The following is a 21791-nucleotide window of genomic DNA, read 5'->3' on the forward strand; positions in this document are numbered from 1 at the left end:
TGAAGAACAAACAGCTCTAAAAGCTTCCACTTTTTCTGAGCCCTCAAGTTCCAGAGGAGGAAGAGGTCGTGGAAGAGGTGGACGTAGTAGAGGAAGAGGTGGTCGTGGTCATCGAGGTGGTGGACGGTCTGGACATAGAGATGACAGCAAGTCATCTCATGGTTTCAAAAGAGACGATGACTCTGAAGAAAAAGGAGCATATCACTTTGATAAGTCAAAAGTGGAGTGCTATTGATGTGGAAATTTTGGGCACTACAAGAATGAGTGCTATACGAAGTTACCAAAAGAAAAAGGAGAAAAGTCAAACTTTGTGGAGAAAAAGAAAGAGGAAGAGACACTTTTGATGGCTTTTCATGCACTGACAGAAACTGATCAGGAGACATGGTATGTGGACACAGGCTGCAGCAATCACATGAGTGGATGTAAGTCTTCCTTTATTAATTTGGATGAAAGCTTTTACACGGTAGTAAGTTTTGGTGACAAATCAACAGTGAAAATGATGGGTAAGGGAGATATTCAAATCAGAACTAAAAATGACTTTATTGAAACTATCTCAAATGTTTTTTATATTCCTGATTTGAAGACAAATTTGCTAAGTACTGGTCAACTACAAGATAAAGGTTACAGGATTACAATCTATAAAGGAGAGTGTGAAGTGTACGATCCAAAAAGGGGTTCCATTGCTGTTGTACAAATGTCTTCCAACAGATTGTTTCCTTTGAAAATCAAGACTGTGCAGGCTTGCTTGTTTGCCAAAGAGGATGACCCGTGGAGATGGCACTACAGATATGGCCATTTGAATTTTAATGGCTTGAGAACACTTCACCAGAAATGGATAGTCACTGGCTTACCTGAGATAACTCCTCCATCAAAGGTGTGTGAAGAATGCATCACTAGGAAGCACAAAAGAGACTCTTTTCCTAGTGGCAAGGCAGCAAGGGCTCAATCAATCCTGGAGATGGTTCACTCTGATTTATGTGGACCAATAAATCCCATCTCAAATGGTAACAAGAAATATTTCATCTCCTTTACTGATGATTTTAGTAGAAAAACTTGGATCTATTTCTTGTAGGAAAAATCAGAAGCATTTGAAGCATTCAAAAGCTTCAAAGCTCTAGTTGAAAATGAATCAGAAAAGAAGATTAAAACACTAAGAACTGACCATGGGGGAGAGTACTATTCGAAGGAGTTTGATGCATTTTGCAAAGAGAAGGGCATCAAGAGGCAGTTGACCACTGCCTATACACCACAACAAAATGGTGTAAGTGAGAGGAAAAATCGCACCATTCTCAACATGGTTCGAAGTCTGCTAATCAAAGGAAGAATTCCCAAGAATTTTTGGCCTGAAGCTGTGCTATGGTCAGTTCATATCTTAAATAGAAGTCCCACATTTTCTGTTAAGAATATGACTCCTCAAGAAGCTTGGAGTGGATTGAAGCCTGCTGTTGATCACTTTAGGGTGTTTGGGTGCATAGCATATGCACACATCCCTGATGAGAAAAGAAAGAAGTTGGATGACAAAAGTGAAAAATGTGTTTTTCTTGGTGTAAGTGAAGTCTCAAAAGCATATAAACTGTACAATCCAGTTACAAAGAAGATAGTGGTAAGCAGGGATGTGATATTTGATGAAGATACTATGTGGAATTGGTCTGAGAACATATCGGTTCAACAACAAATTCCAGTCAATGATGATTGATTCAGACAATGAAGAGGTAGCAGCAGCTCCTGACACTCAAGCCCAGCAGCCACCTCAACCTGAAGATCAGTCATCTCAACAGTTTGAAGAAGAGAGATACAATCTGAGAGATGAAAACTCAAGGAAGAGACCAGCATGGATGATGGACTATGATGTAAGTTATTCAAGTTCTGATGATGAAAATGCTCACTTTGCATTACTTGTAGACAGTGATCCAATTACATATACTGAGGCTGTTAAAGAGGAAAAATGGAGGGAAGTAATGGACAATGAAATCAAGTCCATTGAGAAGAATCAAACTTGGGAGTTAACTGATCTTCCAAAGGGAAAGAAAACTATTGGTGTTAAATGGGTGTTTAGAACAAAGTTGAACGAAAAAGGTGAAGTTGACAAGCACAAAGCTCGTTTGGTAGCTAAGGGCTACAAGCAGAAGCATGGTATTGATTACAATGAGGTGTTTGCCCCAGTTGCGAGGCATGACACGATCAGGTTAATGATCTCTCTTGCAGCCCAAAATTCCTAGTCAATTTTTCAGTTAGACATGAAGTCAGCATTCTTGCATGGCAACCTGCAAGAGGAGGTATACATTGATCAACCACCTGGTTATGAGAGAAAAGGAGAAGAAGAGAAGGTGTTCAAACTGAAGAAAGCACTCTATGGACTGAAACAAGCACCTCGAGCTTGGTACAGTCGCATAGATGCTCACTTTGCTAAGCTTGGATTTCACAAATGTCCTTTTGAGCACATGCTTTATGTTAAGACTGAGGAAGGAGGTAAAATACTCATGGTATGCTTGTATGTTGATGACTTGATATTCACTGGAAATGATGCTAATATGTTTTATGAATTCAAGAAGTCTATGATGATGGAGTTTGAAATGACTGATCTGGGATTAATGCACTATTTTCTTGGATTGGAAGTCATTCAAACTACTGCTGGTAATTTCATCTACCAGAAAAAATATGCGCAGGACATTCTTAAAAGGTTTCAAATGGATGATTGCAAGCCATTTGGAACTCCAGTTGAACACGGCTTAAAGCTATGCAAAGACAAAGGTGGAAAGGAGGTTGACAACACTTTCTATAAACAAATAATTGGGAGTCTAATGTACTTAACATACACGAGGCCTGACATCATGTATGCAGTGAGTCTTGTGAGCCGATATATGGAAAAACCAACTGAAATGCATCTCGATGCAGCAAAGAGAATTCTAAGGTATGTAAAGGGGACAATTGACTATGGTGTGTTTTTTAAAAAGGAAGATGATTCTGGTTTTGTTGGGTACATAGACAGTGACTATGCAGGTGATATAGATGATCGTAAGAGCACTTCCGGTCACGCATTTTTGCTCAACTCTGGTGCAGTATCATGGTCCTCAAAAAAGCAACATATTGTGACACTTTCCTCAACAGAAGCTGAATTTGTAGCAGCAGCTGCAACCTCCTGTCAAGCTATGTGGCACAGGAAAATATTTGAAGTGCTTGGTGATGTTCAAAAGGGACCAATGACCATCTACTGCGACAACATGTCAACTATCAAGCTATCAAGGAATCCAGTCATGCACGGGAGGAGTAAACACATTGATGTCCGTTTTCATTTTCTGCGTGATCTGTGCAGTGATGGGAAGATTGTACTTGAATATTGCAAGAGTGGGGAGCAGGTTGCAGACATCTTAACTAAGCCTTTGAAGCAGCCTGCATTTGAGAAGCTGAGAAGCATGTTGGGAGTTTGTTCACTTCGAAGCATTGAACAGGAAGATGATTATGTGATGGTGGAGAAATCCTGAATTGTTTTTCCTAAACTGTTTTTTGTAAAAATCAGTTTAAGGGAGGGTGTTAAAAGTTGTTAAGTTTAATTAGTTTTAATTAAATAAAGCTAACATGGCCATGAAGAGACCAAGTCAAGCTGGAGTCCTAGAATATAGAAGTTGTGGTTTAGTCTGTTTACCACGTTCAAATTTGCTTCCGTTGCTCAAGGTAGTTGAACTCCACAAAATCTGCACTTGTTGTGTTAGTGGTTATTGTGGAGATTGTTATTTTGTAAGCTTTGTTTTTCATATATATATAAGAGAGGAAAACTACAGTATCCCTGTACTGCGAAATATTCTGTTCAAGCATCCTTTACGTTTAAGTTAATTCCAATTTTTAACACGTTGGCCCCAGTTGCCATCCCTGTCTCCAATTAGCTTATATAAGGCCAAGAGTATGCTTACATTACAGCAGCAACTTAATAATCTAGAGGCAATCTTGATAACTATTCATGGCAACTCCCATTCTTTCTAGCTCCTCCTTCCCTAGGTTTTTCATGGGTTTCTTCTCTGTATTTCTATGCCTAATTCTCTGCTCTTTCGAGAACGGATTTGCTTTGGCAGCAAGAGATACAAAACCCCACCTTCTGCCACATACCACTCACACAGTTGAAGTAAAGTCTCTTCTACCAGCAACCACCTGCAGCCCCTCCACCAAAGGTTAATTAATCCCATACCCCATTTCATGTGCATTTATGTATCTCTAACACACACACTCTCTCTCTCTATGCATGCATGTTGTCTTTTCAATCTCAACAGCATTGAGTACTCTCTTAGAACTTGCTTATACATAATTGCATGGCTTAATTCTGAGGTGGATGGAAACTTGCTTATACATAATTGCATGATTTAATTCGGAGGTGGATGGAATGCCGTGTATTCTATGGGTTGTTTATCTATCTTTCTCGGAATTAACTAGTTACACTTACATTATTAGCATGCATGGATATAATTGTGAATATGCATAAAGAGACTCACCTATATATATACATGTTTCAATGATCTCAGGTCATAACAATAACAAGGCATCATCGGTATTGAAAGTGGTGCACAAACATGGGCCATGCTCCAAATTCCACAAATCATCAAAAACTTCAACCACAACTAGTGATGAAAAATACCATGCTCAAATCCTCTAGCAAGACCAAGCCCGAGTCAACTCAATCCACTCCCGCATCAACCACTCCAACAACAACTACAGAATCGAAGACCCACTCACCCAATCCGCTGCCACCACCCTCCCCGCCAAGTTCGGTATCGTTATCGGCTCACTGAACTACATTGTCACTGTCGGCCTCGGTACACCCGCCAAGCAACTCTCCCTCATCTTCGACACCGACAGCGACCTCACCTGGACCTAATGGTGCTCATTTCTAAATAAAAATAATTTACTGATAGTAACCTATTATATTTTATTGATAATAGGTAAATTATAGTAATCTACATGTACCTACATAGTAACCTATTATATTTTATTAATAATAGGTAAATTATGTATTTTAGAAAAGAGGTACGTTATCTTTTATTGATAATTTCAATTTACCTATTATCTCTTATTGATAATAATTTACCTATTATCTTTTTATCAGTCCTGTTCTTTTGGACCCCTATGGTCCAAGGAACTTGTGGTCACCCACTCTTGAATCTAATCTAAGGGTTCAGAAAAAACTAGTTAAAATTCAAGATATTAATTTAACTTAATCAAAAACCGAAATTTAAAAAATAAATAATAAAAGTTCACTGTAACAAAAACACGATCAGAGGAGAAAATCATGAACGTGTTCTTCCTCCCATCACTGCCACAGCACCTCCGATTCCGGCGTCGTAGACGACCCTTTGCAGACATGATGTTACTCGAGCCACCAATAGTCAGTTGAATGCAAAGGCATAATCTGAAGAATTTTTTTTTTTTGCAGACCTGAACAGTTTTTCTAATTTGGCTCTTTCACTTTTTCGGTTTCTACAATTGGGTTTCCTCCTCTTTTACTAGTTAACATGATTTCCATGAATCTTATACCATCAAGAAGCGATTAACATGTGAACATGAAGCGGTCTTAGGTGGGCATCCTGCAATTACATCATCTGAATTTTTTTTTTTTTTGCAGACCTTCATTCATTTGTTTCTTTAATTCTAGTTTTCCCTTTGTTTATTACATATCGATCGCTTTAAATTGCGAGGGGATGGGTGGATTTGGATTTTCTTATGGGAAACCAGAGTCGGGGTTACTGTGGCGGCGATGGAAGGAAGAACTCGTTCCTGATTTTTTCTGCCCTGAACGTGTTGTTTGAGTGAAGTGTTATTATTTCTTTTTTAACTTTTAGTTTTTGGTTAAGTTAAATTAATATCTTATGCAGTAAAATAAAATTTATTTTTAAATATATTTTTTTGAACCCTTAGATCTAATCTAAGGGTGGGTGACCACAAGTCCTTGGACCATAGGGGTCCAAGAGAACGGGACTGTATCTTTTATTCATAATAGATAAATTATTTTTATAAAATATTAGGTACATTATTTTCAAAAATGCATTAAATAAGTTGGGTATATTATTTAAATCATAAGTAAATTCATAATCAAAACTGATGCATAAAGAGTATTGAATTGCAGTTACCCAAAAAAAAGAAAAAAGTATTGAATTGCAGGCTAATTTGATGGGAGAAAACCAAAACAATAAATTCAAGAATTAAGACTTAATACACCCACCACGTAACACGTTAACTTGTAAATAGTTGTAGTTTTGGAATCTGAAAAACATAGTAAATCATATTTAAGTTTTAGATTATGTAACTTACTTAGTTGGATCCTAGTCATTGGGTTTTTAAAAAAAATGGATATTTTAAATAGAAAAATAAAGAGAATGACTGGAGGTGATTAAAAATGAATTTTATGGGTTTAAACTCAATTTACTATTTTTTTTTTTAATATAACATTTTTGCTTTAAAAAGCAAAAGGAAGACAATATTGTTTTTATTTTTGTATTCAAGCGATATTAGAGGATAGGATGAATTGAACCTAGGCTTTCGAGTACAGGGTAAATGTTCTTTAACAACTTGAACAACAACAGTGTCCTAGTTTGGTTTGGGCTTAAAACAGTTTGGACCCAAATTGCCTACCCAAAATACTAAACCTTTCCCTTGATTTGCTTTTGTACTGGATCAAACCAATCCGAGCCCATAATGTCTGAAGAAAGAACCAATCAGTGAGCATTCCAAAGTTTGGTGAACGGTCGGATACAGTTAAACTGATTGTTTTGATCAGTTTAACTATGGACTCTGTTGACTCATTGACTTTGGGATCCGTGACTAGTAGTGACTAGGAACAGGAACGCATGCATGCAGTACCTTCCTTCCAAACTCCAAGTCCACTTCGCATTAATTACAATATTGCATGTATGAATATAGACAGAGAACCTTCTTCCTTTCATTTTATTTTTCTGTCTTTGCCTTGCAATTCCTTCGGTTTTAGGCAACAAATAATTCACGGGTGAAAGATAATTAACGTAAGAGAACGGGTGGACATAGTCGATCGACCACAAAAAAACAACAACAAAAATTTAATGGGTTACGGTAGGGGTGTGAACGTGTTGAGAACGATGGTATGTAGCAAATGCTAGAAAATTAAACCCTCGAAATTGTTTATATAAGGCCAATAGTATGCTCAAACTTAATCTACAGGCAATAGCTAGCTTGGCTCGTTAACTATATTCATTTCTAGCTCCTCCTCTTTCCTTAACTTTTTTCATGGGTTTCTTCTCTGTGTTTCTGTTCCTAATTCTCTGCTCTTTCGAAAAGGACATTGCTCTGGCAGCAACAAGTCCAGAACCCCACCTTCTGCCACACACTACTCACACGGTTGAAGTAAACTCTCTTCTACCAGCAACCACATGCACCCCCTCCTCCACCAAAGGTTAATTCATTTCAAACCCCATTTTAATTACGTGCACGCATCTCTATATATATATTGTCTGGCATCCAGTATTCCGTTAGGCCTTGCCATATACGCTGTTAATTCCAATGGCGCTTGGGAGTAGAGTTTGCTATTATATTGTGAAATTCCCTCTAATATTCATATGCATAGAAAAAGTACACACACTTTTTTTTTAAATTTATACACACTACACAAATGCTATCACTTGAACTTTCATAGAGAAACAATTGTTCCAAATCACTACACTAGTTAGTCATTTACAAAAAAAAAAAAAAACATACTCATAAAGAGCCCCGTGCTTGGCCAAAAAAAAAAAACCTAAACCAAATTTACTCTATTTAAAAATTTGAAAAAAAAAACAGAGCCTCGTGCCCCGTCACCTTTGTGTCCTTCTCACCCACATGACATGCATGGTCTTGTTACCCGTAAACTAGTTGCAGGCATGCACAGATGGATATAAAGAGTCACATGTATACGTACACTCATACATTTCAATGACCAGGTCATACCAATAACAAGGCGTCAACATTGGAAGTGGTACACAAGCATGGGCCATGCTCTAAATTCGACAAATCATCCAAAACTTCAACCACAAAAAGTGATGACAAATACCACGCTCAAATCCTCAAGCAAGACGAAGCCCGTGTCAACTCAATCCACTCCCGCCTCAACTACAGAATCCACGACCCATTCACCCAATCCGCCGCCGCCACCACCCTCCCAGCCAAGTCCGGTCTCCTTCTGGGTTCAGGAAACTACTTAGTCACCGTCGGTCTCGGCACTCCCGCCAAGCAACTCTCCCTCGTCTTCGACACCGGCAGCGACCTCACCTGGACCCAATGCCGTCCATGTGTTCGATCTTGTTACACACAGAGCGAGCCCATCTTCGACCCTTCTCTCTCTGCCTCATACAAAAACTTATCCTGTACATCCGCCACGTGTACTCAACTCTCATCAGCCGGCATCCAACAAGGTTGCTCCTCCGCCTCGTCCTCCTGTCTTTATGGCATCCGGTACGGAGACGGGTCCTTCTCCATCGGGGACTTCGCTAACGAAAAGTTTACTTTGACCTCCGCGGACGTTTTTGAAGGTTTCCTCTTCGGTTGTGGCCAAGACAACGAAGGCCTTTTCAACGGCTCAGCCGGTTTGCTCGGTCTCGGCCGAAACAACATCTCCCTCGTCGAACAAACCGCCAGGAAATACAACCGCTTCTTCTCCTATTGCCTTCCGTCAACTTCCAGCTCCACCGGTCATCTCACCTTCGGCAACGGAGGAGGCTCCGCTAACGGCATCAAGTTCACCAAGCTCACCACGTTATCTGAAAGAGCTTCGTCGTTTTATGGCCTCGGCCTCACCGGCATCAGCGTCGGTGGGCGCCAGGTGCCGGTTGCGTCCTCGGTCTTTTCGTCTTCGGGAACCATCATCGACTCGGGGACGGTGATCACTCGGCTGCCGGCGACTGCGTACGCGGCGTTGCGAGACGCGTTTCGGGAGGGTATGAAAAACTACACGATGACTAGGCCGGTTTCGCTGCTGGACACATGTTACAATTTCAGGGGCTACAAGAATGTGTCGTATCCGGGTATTGCGTTTGGGTTTGGGGACGGGGTTACGGTGGACTTGGACGCAACCGGGATATTTTTTGTGGTAAGTAGTTCGCAGGCTTGCTTGGCGTTTGCGGGAAACGAGGATGATAGTGGCTTTGGGATTATTGGGAATGTTCAACAGAAGAGGTTGGAGGTTGTGTATGACGTGGCTGGTGGAAAAGTCGGATTTGCCCCTGCAAGTTGCCCCTGAGTAATGAACATCGTGCATGGGGCATAATTGTAACACAAACTGGTAGCTACTAGCTATAGAATAAAGCATTGTGTTACATATTTTTCTGTAATGGGATTGTACTGTGAAGTGAAGTATCCAATTCTTACCTTTTTCCCCCTACCTAGCTACTTGTATAAAATAGTCTAATGACCAAATCAAGCTATAGTATTTTATATAATAATAAAATAATCGAATGTATTGGGAGGGAAATTCCAACTCAAATATAAAAAGGGTTCAGGGCTCCTAACTTGCAATTCTTACATTTTTATGTTAGTGTTTTCAAGTAATGCCACGTGTCGATGTGCTGTTTCTCTTTTAAAATAGCAAAAGGAAAACAGTAATCTCCATCTCCTAGTTTGGGCTTTGTTTTGACCAAGTCAACTCTAGCACAAAATGTCTCAAGAAGGACTCAAACCCGATGCTTTTGTGTTTTACAAGTCCATTTCATTTGTGTGGACGAAATGAAACTCATCTTCATTTGTGTTGCTTCTTTTTTCATTGGGCCCAAAACCAAAAGAATACGCGTTGCTTGTTATTTTTGCAGCATTGAAACCGTGTCCAAACCGAGAGTGCACTTTGCTACCACTTGCCCATTTGATGAGAGAGAGCTTTAACGACCGCCTGCCGATGTGACCCTCAGAGAATGTTGTCGTAGAAATGCTCCTCCTCCCCATTACCCTAATCAGAGATGCCGCGTTATCACTTTGAAATTTGATCCCAAATAAGATTCCTTTTGCTTAATTTACCTTCGCAATTCTCTACCACAATAATAATATCTCTATTTTTTGGCCTGCTGTCTTTTTCTCTCAAATTTTCCCCGTTTTTCTTGGCGGCATTGTTTTTTGGTCGCTCCGCAAAATCCCTTCCCTCCTAACTTCCCCATGCTCCCATTAATATGAGTCAAGAGGCTCAAAGCAGCAGGTGGGCTCAAAAACCAAATTTTAGTTTCACTGTGGAACACCGACAGACTATAGTCTTATCAAACAGAACGAAAGAAACAGCATCAAAAACAACATGATGTGTTGGATTGATCACATGATGATATATAATGGAGCTGCCTGCTGCTCATCTGCATCCATCCATCTACTGTCTAATCGGACAGTGATTGATGGGAAGTCCCCATTCTACCTTTCCCTTTTTTTTTGGGAGGTGGTGGAGTGGGATAAGAATTATGGGGTTGCGGTTCGTCCCACACAAACCGCTGCGTCGTGAATACCTAGGAAACGGCCATGTTTGCGTATTTTTCCTTTCTTTTTACTTTTCTTTGAGAATGAAAGAAATTGGCCCATTTCTTTTCACTAATTTACAACATCTGTGCTACCGCGTTGATCCCTGTCTCCAATTAGCCTATATAAGGCCAAGAGTCGTATGCTTACATTACAGCGGCAACTCAATAATCGAGAGGCAATCTTGTTAATTATTCATGGCAACTCCCGTTATTTCTAGCTCCTCCTTGCTTAGGTTTTTCATGGGTTTCTTCTCTGTATTTCTATGCCTAATTCTCTGCTCTTTCGACAACGGATTTGCTTTGGCAGCAAGAGATACAAAACCCCACCCTCTCCCACATACCACTCACACAGTTGAAGTAAAGTCTCTTCTACCACCAACCACCTGCAGCCCCTCCACCAAAGGTTAATTCATCCCATATTATATATATATATATATATATATATATAACTTAATTTTAAACCCAATTTTATGTGCATTTATGTGTCTCTAACTAACACACACTCTCTCTATGTATGCATGTTGTCTTCAGGGGCCAATAAGCCCAAACTTGTTGTTACTTTGACTTTGTTTGACCGGTATTGGTAGGCCAATAAGCCCAATATGCAAAAATATAAAAATGAAAAACTCTTTATTAATTTAATAATGTTAGCTTAAACTCTGTTGACTTATTGACTTTTGAATGACAACAAGCGCATGGAAAATTCCAAGTTTAAGACGCGGAAATGGCGCCTTGATTACCAAACAGGAACGTCTGCTATACTTTCCAAAAACAAATTACTTTCCAGACTCCAAGTCCACTGCGCTTTAATTACAATATTGACATGCATATTCATTCTTTCATCTTCTTTGTCTTTGGGTTCTAATGACTCTGTCTTTGGGTTTTGTTTTTTTATGCAACACAAAATTGACAGGTGATAGATAATTAGTTAAACGACTATAATGTTTTTAAAAAAATATTGCATTTGTTTATTTTATAAGTCACAATTAAATGTTTTAATAATTTTTAAATTATCTAATATTTTGTAAAAATCATCTATAAACACGGTTGAAATACAATTTACCTCAAAATAACTAATTATTGGACGTGTTGACAACGTACTATATGAATTGAAAACTGTACTTTTCATCTGTAAATGCTTGGAAATTGAGGCCGATAAACCCAGTTGACATCCCTCTCTCCAATTAGCCTATAGTTTCTCCTTAAATAAGGCCAAGATTACATTACAGCAGCAACTCAATAATCTAGAGGCAATCTTGTTAATTATTCATGGCAACTCCCATTATTTCTAGCTCCTCCTTCCTTAGGTTTTTCATGGGTTTCTTCTCTGTATTTCTATGCCTAATTCTCTGCTCTTTCGACAACGGATTTGCTTTGGCAGCAAGAGATACAAAACCCCACCCTCTCCCACATACCACTCACACAGTTGAAGTAAAGTCTCTTCTACCACCAACCACCTGCAGCCCCTCCACCAAAGGTTAATTCATCCCATATTATATATATATATAACTTAATTTTAAACCCAATTTTATGTGCATTTATGTGTCTCTAACTAACACACACTCTCTCTCTTTCTCTCTCTATGTATTCATGTTTGTCTTTTCAATCTCAACAGCATTGAGTACTCTTTTAGAACTTGCTTATACATTATTGCATGGCTTAATTATAAGGAGGATGGAATGCCGTGAATCTTATATGTTGTTTATCTATCTTTCTCATTACTTAACTAGTTATACTTACATTATAATTCTGAATAGGGTATACTAGTGATCTTGCCCCTGAACTTGTACCTAGTTTTCAATTAACCTCATATCTTTTTTTTTAGAAAATTAAGAATATGAACTCTTGTTTTTGGCCAATTGCCCCCCTCCATCTAAATTCACAACATTTCATTCTATTTGCCGTTAAAAATGGGAGCAAAATGGTCATTTTTGTATATTAAAAATAAATAAATAATGTAAAATAAAATAAAAAACAGAAATAATCTCTCTCTCTCTCTCTCTCTCTCTCTCTAAACCCAGCGTTTCTCTCTCTACACCCAGCAATGTTCTCCGGCGGCACCTCAAGCTCAAGGTCACAAAGATCCTCCATCTCGCCTTTCCGCTCCAGGAAGCCTGTGGGGTACACAAAGCCCCCTACGGCGTCGTCTCGGCCGGCCACCCCTTCTTCTTCCACGACGTTGTCTCGGCCCACCCAGTCCAAGCCCTCTCTGTCTCCGCCCTCTTCCTCCGCCAGCCCGAACCCGATGTCTCCAAGTCCAAGGAAAATGTCACCGTCATCATCAATGTCAATACAACTATTACGTCTCCGAGCTAATCATCTTTTTTTTCTTCTAATCGAGCTACCACCAGGCAGGCCCAAAATTTCTGCAACCTCATCGGGAAAACCAGCATACCTATCTATTGATATATCTCAAAAAAATATCAATCTCAATCTCAATACTAGACACGCACCCTGCAAAAAAAAAAAGCAACCGAAACTCTTTATTCCTGAACATCTCCTTCAACCTATAGGCTCTCTTTTTCTTTTTCCTCAAATCCAAGCAGCTCATTTTGTAGCTCCTCAGGGCGTTGTTGAACTCCCACTTGAGGTCTGTCTAGCCATGTATACTTGCTTCATCTTAGAAGGTGGAAAGCCCTTTTCTACACCCACAGACTGATTCCTTCCATGGAACCCCATTCTTCGATGCGACCAGTCACCCCACCTCTCTGATAATAAGATGAATGCCCCCCCCCCCCCCTCAGGTACTGCTTCTTCTACGATTGGGCTGTTGTGATGGAGTTGATGTGCTGGAGGAGATAGAGCTAGGGGAGGGGGGAGATAGGGTTGCTGGTTTTTTTTTTTTTTTGAGGTCAATTTTCTTCTTTTTCTTCAATTTTTTAAAATAATTTAACTGAAAATCGGATAAAATATTGAGGATTTAGACGGTAGGGGGGAAATTAGAGGAAAAAAAAAAGAGTTCATATCCTTAATTTTCTAAAAAAAAAAGGATAAGGGGTTAATTGAAAATTAAGTATAAGTTCAGGAGGCAGATCACTAGTATACCCTTCTGAATATGCATAAAGAGACTCACCTATAAATATACATGTTTCAATGATCTCAGGTCATAAAAATAACAAGGCATCATCGGTATTGAAAGTGGTGCACAAACATGGGCCATGCTCCAAATTCCACAAATCATCAAAAACTTCAACCACAACTTGTGATGAAAAATACCATACTCAAATCCTCAAGCAAGACCAAGCCCGAGTCAACTCAATTCACTCCCGCCTCAACCACAACAACAACAGAGACCCACTCACCCAATCCGCCGCCACCACCCTCCCCGCCAAGTCTGGTGACATTATCAGCTCAGGGAACTACATTGTCACTGTCAGCCTTGGTACACCCGCCAAGCAACTCTCCCTCATCTTTGACACTGGCAGCGACCTCACCTGGACCCAATGTCGCCCATGTGTTCGATCTTGTTACACACAGAGCGAGCCCATCTTCGACCCTTCTCTCTCCACCTCATACAAAACCATCTCATGTACCACCGCCGCATGTACTCAGCTCTTATCTCTTGGCGTCGAACAAAGCTGCTTCGACTCCACCTGCCTCTACGCCGCTGAGTACGGTGACATGTCCTTCTCTATCGGGGTCTTTGGCAGCGAAAAGCTTACATTGACCCCCACGGACGTTTTTGAAGGTTTCCTCTTCGGCTGCGGCCTAGACAACGAAGGCCTTTTCAACGGATCCGCTGGTTTGCTCGGTCTCGGCCGAAGCAACATCTCCATTGTCGAACAAACCGCCAATAAATACAACAGGTTCTTCTCCTACTGCCTCCCCTCCACCTCGTGCTCCCCCGGCTACCTCAGATTCGGCAAAGGCGGCAGATCTTCCAACGCCGTCAAGTTCACGACCCTCTCCACCGTCTCCCAAGGCAACCCGTATTACGGCCTCAACGTCACCGGGATCAATGTCGGCGGGACTAAATTGCCGATTTTGGCTTCGGTCTTTTCTAGGGGGACGATAATAGATTCCGGAACGGTGATCACGCGGCTGCCGCCGGCGGCGTACAGTGCGTTGAGGGCGGCGTTTCTTCAAGCAATGATGAGCTATCCGTTGACTGAGTCCGCGTTCGACATACTCGACACTTGCTACAACTTCAGCAGCTTCAAAACGGTGTCGTATCCGAGTATTTCGTTTGTGTTTGGTGACGGGCTTACGCAAGACTTGGACGCGACTGGGATATTCTACGCGGTGAGCGTGGATATGGTTTGCTTGGCGTTCGCCGAAAACGAGGATGACAGTCAGAGTGGGATTATTGGGAATGTTCAACAGAAGAGGTTGGAGGTTGTGTATGACGTCGCTGGAGGAAGAGTCGGATTTGCCCCTGCAGGTTGCCCTTGAGTAATGAAGATCGTCCATGGGGTATAATTGTATTACAAACAGCTTGCTAGTTGTAGAATAAAGCATTGGGTTACATATTTGTGTGTAATGGGACTGGATTGAGAAAGTACCCCAATTCTTATGTATTTCTGTTGTATGTGTTTGTCTCCTGGTTTTCTTTTTTTAATAAAACTTTTTTGTTTTTATGTTGTTATTAACAAGTAATGCACATCTCACAAATATACAGAAAGCTCATAAATAAATAAATAAACTAATTGTTATTAGCACTTAAAAATAGTTATTTTTAATGTATAAAACGTAAACAAAGAAATATAATCAAATATATACTAGGAAAGCAATTATTTAAGCACCAGTTACATGTCCCCTAAAAGAAATGTTCCATCTCTGTGTGCTTTTGTGACCAAGAGTAAAGCAATTGGAAGCCGATCCAACGGTCAAGTATTCTTTTTTTCGTCATCCAAATACCTTTTTTGTAACAAAAATAAAAATAAAGAAAAAACAAAATGATGACCTAAAATTCTGAAAGTTGAGAGCCCACACAATGACAATGATTCGTTGATATATTCGCATATGAACGTTGACGGTAGAACCAATGACAAAAAAATGAATGGCATTTCCAAATTCGAAAAGAGGGAAAGGCTGCAAATGAATCTTTTTGAAGAATTCAAAAGCAAAGTGTTCATTTCGAAGTATTCTTTTGTCTGTGTTGAGAATCTTTTGCTTCTGTGATGAGGATTTTAACCTGTTTTGGTACTTTGGTTGTGGTCAGTGTGTGGTTGTGGTTTGTCGTATATGGTTTGATGATGTAATTGTATGGAAGTGATTTTTGATGATGTAATTGGAAGGGAAATTCCAACTCAAATACAAAAAGGGGTTCACTGCCCTAACCAATTCTCCTAACTCACGTATGCAATTATTACATTGTTATATTGTCAATGTCGATGTGCTATTTCTCTTTTAAAATAGTAAAAGGGAAATAGTAATCTCCATCTCCTAGTTTGGGCTTGTTTTGTTTTTGGACTGGACCAAGCCAACTCTAGCACGAAATGTCTTAAGAAGGACCCAAAAGAAAAGGTCAATGAATTGGGAAGGCTTTGGCTTGGGCTTGGGCTTGGGCTTGGGGTTCAACTTCAAAGTTTGACGAATGCCTAGGGTTCAGTGTATTAGTTTCAGCGGAGAGGCTCGTCAGTCTGCTCATCCTTAACCAAGGTCTTAAATATCGAGGGTTTCGAAAATATCGGTGGTTCAAAAACACGGAAATATCGATGGAAATATAGGGAAAATATCGATATTGATAAAAATTAGATAAAAACCACGGAAATTGTGATAAAAACATGGAAATTTTTAATGAAACTTTGTAAAAAGTTTATTTAGTCAATCATCTATTATTTTAACACAAAAGATTGGAAGGAAATGCATTGCATAGTAGGTTTGAGTGATTTAAGTTGATTATATAGAAAATTAGGAAACTCTGTGACTTAGAAAATCTAGAGTAATTAATGAAAGAAAATTAAACATCCTATAGTAATTTATTTATCATTTTTACTACAATATTTTACACTTTATAAATTGCATGGTAAGATACATAAGTAACTTTATTTCACGTTATTCATTGGACATCATGACATGGTACACGTTCTTATATTGATTATTTATCAAAAATTGAAAAATAATAAAAGATGTAAACCAACTTGATTTGTCATGAAAATTAAGCACTTTACCATGCTTAAAAAATAATAGTGAAGATTGAAAATTAACTAAGAACATAAATAAAGTTATCCAAGGAAGAATTAAATAGGAATTAAAGAAAATGATTATAGAGATTTAAGTAATTAAGCAACAATTTGAAGGGGAATTTAGTAATGTAAGCACTTATAATGAATAATAAAATAAACAATAACATTAAATGGATTAAATAGGAAAGAAATAAATTATATTAAATAATTAAATATAGCTATAGAATAAAGCATTGTGTTACATATTTTTCTGTAATGGGATTGTATTGTGAAGTATCCAATTCTTATAATGGGTTCCAACTCAAATATAAAAAGGGTTCACTGCCCTGACCAATTCTCATAACTCACTCACGTATGCAACAATTCTTACAATTGTCAGTGTTTTCAAGTAATGCCACGTGTTGATGTGCTGTTTCTCTTTTAAAATAGCAAAAGGAAAACAGTAATCTCCATCTCCTAGTTTGGGCTTTGTACCAGGCCAACTCTAGCACAAAATGTCATAAGAAGGACCCAAAAGAAAATTAAAAAAAGAAAAGAAAAGGTCAATGAATTGGGAAGGCTTTGGGTTGGGCTTGGGCTTTGGGTGGTTCAACTTAAAAGTTTGACCAGTGCCTAGGGGTCAGTGTATTGGTTTCATCGGAGAGGCTCGTCAGTCTGTGTCTCGGGCTGCCCATCCTTTAACTAACCACTTTCGGATTGCTTTGGTAGCAAAAACCAGAGGACGCAGAGAGAGAGAGAGGGAGACAGCCACAGCACACGCCATGATGTATTATAACAAGAGGACGAAGCATCATTAAAACAATTATATTCTGATCATAACACCTTAAGCATATTATATTTAGCTAATTAATTAGTTTAGTAAACCCGATGCTTTTGTCTTTTACATTTGTGTTGTGGACGAAATGAAACTCACCGTATCCTCCATAATCCATCCATGCTTTCGGTGTAGCAAGTAATGGACATCACACTAATATACAGAAAGCTCATAAATAAATAAATAAATAAACTAATTGTTATTAGCACTTGAAAATAGTTATTTTTAATGTATAAAACATAAACAAAGAAGGATAATCCTCAAGGGGGAGCCTCTAATTATTGATCATACACTTACATGACCCTGTCCTCAAAGCAAAGCAACGCATCGCTTTAAAATATTTGTTTAATTTAAAACCAGCAGGCTAGCAGCCAAGCACACTAAAAAGTTGCAGAAAGAAGGAAAATAAATATAAAAGAATCCCGACTAAAAAAAGTAACACATTTCAACAACTGGATGGTTCGTATTCAATTCCCCAAACCAGTCTGGTCCTTTTTAATATTCTTGACGCAGCAGGTGGACTCAAAAACCCCTTAATTTTTCTTTTTAACAAAAGCGATATTATAAACTACTCTCGTGTGAAAGGAAAAAGACCGAACTGGATGCAAAGAGACGAAATACACTGTGTTATTAGCACCTAAAACACTTTTATTGTTCTTCTTATTTTTATTCCACAGTTAATCGACAAGGATGTTATTTAGTCAATGTTATCTTACCACACCAACCAACCACTAAAACGAAATTAAAACAAAATATCTGTGTTGTCGCAAAATAATCAAATTTTTACTCTAAAAGAAATGTTCAATCTCTGTGTGTTTTTGTGACCAGGACTAAAGCAATTGGAAGCCGATCCAACACTCAAGTATTCTTTTTTTGTTCATCCAAATACCTTTTTTAAAAAGAAAAAACCAAAGATGATGACCTAAAATTCTGAAACTTGAGAGAGCCCACACAATGACAATGCTTCAATGGTGGGAAAAGGAGAGCCAAGTAATCAACTGCCGAAAGGTCCTACTCATTTCATGTGGAACAACTTTTAACCGTTTATTCAATTTCCGTACAATACCCCCACTTTCCCCAATCCCCCTCGGTCCACAAGTTTTTTTTTTTTTTTTGGAAAGAAGAACTCATTGATAAAATTAAGAGGATACAACAATATCATCATTTACAACTTATTCCAGCCAGAAGGGAGCTTTACTATCATCAGTTGTCTTGTCTATAGACTCTATACACATGTAGAAGGAATTTGCATCGATAGCCGAATAATTTTGATTTGTTGATATATGCGCGTATAAACGATTGACCTTAGAACCAATGGCCGAAAAATTAATGGCATTTCCAAATCCTTCCTCCATCATTGCTAGGTGCCAACTACCTCTATTTACCATATAACATTAATGTCCTTTAATCAATCACCATTGTCACCACTATAAAAACTTTGGAATATAAAAACGAGTATGAAATGTTTAATGACGTATAAAGGAATGTGACAATGACGGATGTAGTAATAACCTTTTGTGACGTCCCACCACCAAAGTAAAAAGTAAATGTTAATTAGTGACACCTAAAAAAAAACATAACAAAACCAACATTTTCGGTGTTAAATTAATCAGTTGCATTGTTATTTGTTGTTACCATTCCATTTTATTATCTACATAGTCATTCCACCAATCCCCATGAAAAAAGGGACTTTACCCCACCATCAAAACGACTTACAATTAACAACAAATAATTTAAAAGTTTTTTTTTTTTAATTAACAAAAAAAAGGAAACAATTAAAAGCTACCGCCGTTTACGAGTTTCAGTCGTCGTCGTCGTCGACGCCGCCGGACTTATGATGATTCACCTTCGCAAAGCTCAGTCCACGCGCTACGGCTGGACCATGCGGAGCGTCCACCACCGTCGCCGACGACATCTCCATCTGGCAAACCCTGACCGCGCCCATTAACTTCTCGGGCAGCTCATCCTCTGCCTGCGCCTCCACCACAAACCCCATGTCAATCGTTACGCTCGTCACGTATCTCAATGCGAGTCTCAGAATGGCCTTTGCGATCCCCGAGCTCGCGATATCCACGTCAATTTCAAGGTAGTTAGGTCCTCTATGGTAATTACACGTCAGCGCCTTCCCCAACAAACACGCACTGTAATTCCCCACCGTCTTCTCGACGATCCACGGCCCTTTCACAATCCGATTCACGATCTTGAACCGCTGGTTCCTGAACGAGTCGTCTCCGTTGATGAACCGGTACAAGAGCGAGCTGGAGGAGATAGGATCCTCCGTGGCGAAGTAGAACACCGCGCTGTGCTGGTCCTTACCGGGGATTTGTAGATTCACAGCGAAAATGAAGCTCTTCATGGACTTGCCTTGTGCCTGGGCCTTCCGCAGCGCGTTGGCCACGCGGTTATCGGGGCGGGCGAGTACGTTATCGAGTTTGGTGCTGGATCTGAGCCAGTCTGTGCCGCACGGCGTGAGAAGGTAGTCGCCGGCGGGGCCTTTTTGCTTTTTCGTCAAGTAGTTCTTTGTGCGGAGAGAGAATAGGTCGCCGGGAGGTGAGGCCCAGCCATTGGTTCCGGTGGTGAGGTCCACGTGGCGCAGCGATCCGCTGTGGATGGACTCGGAGATCCAATCGGCGGTGGAGGTTGTGGACTCGTCGGATCTGGAGCATTTCCCGACATGATCGGCGACGGAGGTCCGGTGCTTTTGCTTGGTTGTTGGACACATGGTTTTGTCTCTCTCTGTTTTTGCTTCCTCTGTGAGACTGTGACTCTCTTCTCTGTCGAAGTGAGCACCTCATAATGGAGGCTACGGTGGTGTATAATAGTTTAGAAAACAGAAGTGCCCTTGCTTTTGGAGAAAATTGCGATACAGCCCTGGATTTTGGGACAGCTAATTTTATATAATTATTTCCAATTTAATTATTGATCGCATCTGTGACAGATAATTTACACGACTCTATATATATTTATATGCTTTTCTGGCTCTCTTTTTTCTTTTTTTTCTTTTTTTTCTTTTTTTTCTTTTTTTTCGGAAAATAAAAAACATTGGCCACCATTTCGCATACCTAAAAACAATTTATTTTCATTTTCCTTGCCTTAAATATATATATATTTATTTATTTTTTAGACAGCCTTAAATATATTTCATGATAACATGTTCAAGTAAAATTTATAATTAAGCATGCTTTTTTATTATTATTAAAAATTAAGCATGCTTAAACACTCCCTTTGACTCCCTTATCAAAATGAAGAAAACGAAAAAACACAGTCCTTTTGATATGAGAGCTTCTCTCATACAACGGGAATAACACTTTTTGCTATCCCGTTCTAATATGACACGTATGATAACTTTTACATGTGTTATTATGTTATTAATCAAAAATAGCAAAATAATGTTATCCCCGTTATAGATAAGTTTTTTAACTTTTGACACATGCCTTGAATTAAATAAATCCCATGTAGCAAATCAGAGAGTCTTGAAGAATGAATATATTAAATAAAATTGCATGTGGTAATAATAAACCCACATGCACTTGGATAAAAATAATAGCCCATGTGACACACTACTATTGCATTGCACGGTTGAAAACAAGAAGAAGCAGGAGATAGGTAGGTAATAAGTGACAAAATTAAGATTCATTGTACCTAATTTCCTTGGTTTGATTAAAAACGAATTCTAAAATAAGTTTTGTGCATTCCCCGTTATGATTTGGGGGAGGGGTTTTAGATTCTCAAAACTCCAAAAGGAAGAACTTGATTTTGAAATGTACCTGAGTTTGAAGACATTATGTTGTCAATTCGTAGTATGGCTGCATGTTGATTATAGAAATACATTTAAGCACCATGTTTGTCTTCTTCTTTTTTTAAATTTTAAAAACAAAATATTTAATGTTTTTTTTAGTACAAGCAACTATTATGGTCATGGGAGTTCGAATCTAAGACTTATTGTCTGCAAGTCAAGATTATTTTTCACTAAATTAGACTCCGTTGACGAGAAAATGCTTAAGTTGAGTAAGGAATAAGAATTTATATGGAATGTCATTCTCCTCATAAAACACCACTATCGTCTTTATAATTTTCTAATAACTATCGTGACTTTATCAATTGCCTTACCAAACTTTTAAATTTCTAATTATTGTTATTTGAATTTGATTGCCCTGGAAAACTAAATTCCAATCCATATAAAGTATCTATCACTTATAATTTGGGTTATGTGTTAAGCTGAAGTGAAGCCCAAATCTAAGCTAAGATCATGATATGTTTGAGTTTTGATTTAGAGATTAATTCCAACTCTTTATCTTCCTATTTATTAGGACAAAAATTTATCCATTTCCTAATGTTTAATTTCGACTTTTCTTACAAGTCAAGGGAGAATAA

At 38.9% G+C, this 21791-nt stretch overlaps 3 protein-coding genes across 3 annotated transcripts; 2 read left to right on the plus strand and 1 right to left on the minus strand.

The window, feature by feature from the left end:
• The first annotated feature begins 7155 nt into the window (after positions 1-7155).
• On the plus strand, positions 7156-9365 carry LOC110749492 (aspartyl protease family protein At5g10770-like). The gene is made up of 2 exons (XM_021949603.2): positions 7156-7408; positions 7932-9365. Exons 1-2 carry the CDS (start codon positions 7243-7245, stop codon positions 9224-9226), a joined length of 1461 nt encoding a protein of 486 aa, XP_021805295.1. The 5' UTR covers positions 7156-7242; the 3' UTR covers positions 9227-9365.
• A 1242-nt stretch (positions 9366-10607) lies between these two features.
• Positions 10608-15052, plus strand: LOC110749440 (aspartyl protease family protein At5g10770-like). Its single transcript, XM_021949555.2, has 2 exons — positions 10608-11952; positions 13579-15052. The coding sequence occupies exons 1-2, from the start codon at positions 11745-11747 to the stop codon at positions 14865-14867; spliced, it is 1497 nt and encodes a 498-aa protein (XP_021805247.1). The 5' UTR covers positions 10608-11744; the 3' UTR covers positions 14868-15052.
• A 3965-nt stretch (positions 15053-19017) lies between these two features.
• On the minus strand, positions 19018-20218 carry LOC110749470 (protein ENHANCED DISEASE RESISTANCE 2-like). The gene has a single exon (XM_021949583.2). The coding sequence runs from the start codon at positions 20137-20139 to the stop codon at positions 19219-19221; it is 921 nt and encodes a 306-aa protein (XP_021805275.2). The 5' UTR covers positions 20140-20218; the 3' UTR covers positions 19018-19218.
• Between the last annotated feature and the right edge of the window lie 1573 nt (positions 20219-21791).

The sequence above is a fragment of the Prunus avium genome, chromosome 1 (genome assembly GCF_965620075.1).
Source record: "Prunus avium chromosome 1, drPruAviu1.hap1.1, whole genome shotgun sequence".
Classification (NCBI taxonomy): domain Eukaryota; kingdom Viridiplantae; phylum Streptophyta; class Magnoliopsida; order Rosales; family Rosaceae; genus Prunus; species Prunus avium.